General features: G+C 30.5%; 1 protein-coding gene across 1 annotated transcript; it reads left to right on the forward strand.

The window, feature by feature from the left end:
- The first annotated feature begins 1,900 nt into the window (after nt 1-1,900).
- LOC141537840 (uncharacterized) lies at nt 1,901-3,381 on the forward strand. The gene is made up of 2 exons (XM_074259022.1): nt 1,901-2,278; nt 3,334-3,381. The coding sequence occupies exons 1-2, from the start codon at nt 1,901-1,903 to the stop codon at nt 3,379-3,381; spliced, it is 426 nt and encodes a 141-aa protein (XP_074115123.1).
- Nucleotides 3,382-4,145: the final 764 nt, after the last annotated feature.

Here is a 4,145-nt window from a genome sequence, read left to right on the forward strand (position 1 = left end):
TCGGTGCTACCAGTTTGTTGTGGGAATATTTGAATGATTCCGCAACACCGGGCAAAGGAAATTTTGCAAGATATAAAATTTAAATTATGTCGAAATATAAAAGAAAATTTTCGTAAGACTCGAAATTTGTTTTACAATAAAATTGAAATTATGTCAAGATTGAACAAAATTATTGCTTGAATTTACTCAGTGAATTTACTTTACTTTACATGATTTAAAAAAATGAATAATGAACGAAAATTGTTAGAGTTTTTTTTAATTTTTCTCAAACGGAAGTTAAATAATTTCGTACTCGAAATCCCACCGCTATCACCAGTGTTCTTTATGTTATGTCCAAGGGCGTTTTTAGAGCGGTAGCATAAACGGTGGAGGTTTGGACTAACAGTTTAAAGAATACGCAACGGAGGTTTTAATTCCGTTGTTTTAATTATTTATGTGGGACGTTTTCGAGATACGAACTTACCACGCCTTCGTTTGAGACTGTTTACGGATTTATTGAGAGTAGATGTACTTACTGTTACAGGAACTTTATTGATGGTCAGATCCGTGATTTCAGCGCAGCTGTTAGCGTCTGTTCCTTGATTGGGCCCTTTGGTTGGTTCTCGCAGCGGATGGAGTTGGATGGATTTGGGCTGCTTATTCTAAGGGCTTCTTATCTTATGAAATTAACGAACTCGAATGGAATTTCACTTCTTTTTAAGATTTATTTTTATAAACATTAAAACTTACACTTTCACAAATTGATTTTTAATCGAAATTATATTGATGAATTTTATTTATTTGAGCTAATGTACTCGTCCTCCATAGGGTAGAGTGCGCAAATTTAGCTTTAAACGATATTAAGTTAAAAGATATTATACTTATTGACCGATCTCTCGTCTAAGTGCAGGGCAAATTAGAACTTTGAGAATTCGGTTCTCTAGATTTTCTTACTGGTCAAAATCTCGCTTAAGTGCAGAGCAAATTAGAACTTTGAGAATCCCGACTCGTAGATAATTAAAACTAATACGTGGCCTGCGGGTTGAACCGAATCTGAACTCGTCTTAAGTGCAGCGCAAATTAAGATAAGGGACTTTTACAAGGCACGGGCCCGTCAGTTAAACGCGGAAGTCAAATTAACTAAGCAAAGACAAGGCGTTGGCTGTTGATCGCCTTTTTAAATACTCGCGGTGCTGAGATTGCAGAAGTCCCCGCTAGTCAACCAGCAATCGCGTAGCTTTTATTTTATCGTGGTTTTCGCGCATGCAGAAGTCTTCCATCTGCGCGGGTGATTTAAATTTAAAGAAAAATTTTGGGGTGGACATAACAATATCTAAACAAAACAAAAAAAAAAAAGAAAAAAATATTTTTTTTTTCTCGTTACGAAATTTTTATTAATTATTAATATTAATTATGAAAAAAAAATGGGTGAAAGGAAAAAAATAAATTTTCACAAAAAAAATCGTTTCTTATATTACAAAAAAAAAAAAGTCCTTTTTATCATAAAAATTTAGAATTATAATAAGAATTGTTATAAAAAAAAAATTTCCTTTCTTATTATTATAAATTCTCTTACAGCCCCTTTTTAATGTTGAATGCCGTCGCTCCACAGCGCATTCCTCAGCGAGCTGACGACACTTGACACCTCTGAAACATAAAAGAGATAACAACATATTATAAAAAAAAAGGATTTTTTTTATGGAAAAGTTACTCTCAAAACAAAAAATTGAAAACCATCTTAACAGTAGCAAACTTACCCCTCAGTGTATTCTGTTACGTTATTTCAAATTATTATTGGAATAACATTGCACATTTAATTAAAATTCCAAAAGAGATATTAATTAAGATTATTAATTTTTGTTATACGTCAAATTATTTTATGTTTAATGGTCAGTTTTATGCACAAATAGAAGGGAGCAGCATGGGTAACCCAGCTAGTCCAGCTATTGCTAATGTGGTCATGAATTATGCGATAAGTCTGATGATCTTAAGTTTGTTACCATTTGACATTCCGTTCATAAAATTATACGTGGATGATACGATAGCAGCGGTACCAGAAAAAGAAGTCGAAAATGTTTTGGGTTTGTTCAATAGTTTTGATGATAATATACAGTTTACATTAGAAACAGAAAAGGAGAATCGTATTTCTTTCCTCGATATCTTGATAGTAAGGAGAGATGGTTGTCTGATTACTGACTGGTTCATCAAACCGATAAGTTCTGGTCGACTGTTGAATTATGACTCAAACCATCCTCGATCGCAGAAGGTTGGAATGATTATGGAATTATTGGATATAATGGTAAGGTTAAGTAATGAAGAACATTATGAAAAGAATTATAATATCATTCGTTCATTGCTGTTAAAAAATGGTTATTATAAATCTTTCATTGATGCGGTCCTGGAGAAATTTAAGCAAGATATTGACAATCGTTTAAGAAATCCTACTAGAAATAAGAATATTATCAAATATTGTCGGTTTCCTTATGTAGTAGGATTATCACATAACATTAATAGATGTTTTATAGGTACGAATGTTAGATTGGCATTTTATATCCTGCTAAAAATTAGTAGTATTTATACGAAATTGAAAGAGCCGTTGAAAAAAGAACAAAAATCTTGCGTTGTTTATAAGATTCCGTGTTCATGTGATTCTTGCTATATAGGACAAACCAAACAATTTTTAGAATCGAGGATTAAACGACATAAAAATGATTGCAAAGATATTAATTGTTTAAAAGAAAATAAAACGGCTTTAGCATCGCATCATTTTGACTATCACCATAGTTTTAGTTTTGAAAAAACAGAAATTTTAGATAAAGAAGTTAACTGGATTAAAAGAAATATAAGTGAAATGATTTTTATAAAAGTAAGTAACACAATAAATAAAAGAACTGATACGAATAACTTTAGTATTCTATATAATGATATATTAAATGACTATAAATCTGTAATTATATAATAGTATTGTATTGTTCTTTGACTTAATTCTAGTGTTCAATTTGTAAATGTAATTAGTGACATTGACAAGTAGTGTTTGGAATTTGTATTAACATGTAAGGACACCTGCATTGGAAGGTATACACTGAGTGAATTATCAGTGGACAGTCAGTGTACAATGTGTAGTGTTTGAAGTCCCATGTTTCGTATTCTGTTACTTTATTTCGAATTATTATTTTACCAAATAGATTAATTTGCAATTCAATTCTTAATTATTAATAAGATGAAGTGTGCATTATATATGATGTTTATATTATGTACTACGTGTTGAGGTAAACATGTTTTCTATGTGAACATTGTATGACTATGTACAACTCTTGTAAATTATTTGTAGCATGTGTTTTGTAAAATTTGTAGATGCCTGATGAAGGTCAAATATATGACCGAAACGTTGCAATGAATTAACAATTAGTATAATGATTAGCATCCTATGTCCACTTTCCTGTGAATTTATTGATTATAATTTGAATATATTTTCTTAAAATTAGCCAGCAATAGTTAGTAATCTGTTTATCAATATATTCTTCATCCTCAAATGTTTCTAGTACATGTTTCTAGTGACGGTGTCTTCTTTATTTTTTCGTTCTCTATCGTCGACTTTCCAATACTTGTTAAAAATATTTAGGGAAATATCATTATTGCCATGTGTTTTCTATTTATTTTAATTTCTGGAATATTAGGTTCGTTGCTATGAAAGCATAAGAGATTCTCTCTTATACGCTTTTACGATTACAACGCATTTTTTAACGCAACACAATTTTTTAGTGTTTGTCACTGTTTCTCAAAAGCTATCATTGGTTTAAGTTCTTAAGTATATGATGTTTTCAATATTTGTATACCAATAAATATTGTATACGTTAGTTTGCAACTCGATCTTTAGACTTGCTCGTACTTCGACAATAGCCGCATGAGTATACATATGTATATGAGATGTTCATGGATAATTATATGATTCGAAATATAAAACTGAAGTAATTAGAAAATACAGATAAAAAAATCACTAATTTTATTTTTATCATATATATATATATATATATATATATATATATATATATATATATATATATATATATATATATATATATTATGATGGCTTTTTCACGGCACTGGCGTCGACAGCGCCGGAGAGGTCCACCTAAATATTGGCTTACCTGGTTCGTAAATTGTTG

This window comes from Cotesia typhae, unplaced genomic scaffold (assembly GCF_013202065.1).
Source record: "Cotesia typhae breed Kobodo isofemale line unplaced genomic scaffold, CoteBio_Ctyphae contig_17, whole genome shotgun sequence".
Lineage (NCBI taxonomy): Eukaryota > Metazoa > Arthropoda > Insecta > Hymenoptera > Braconidae > Cotesia > Cotesia typhae.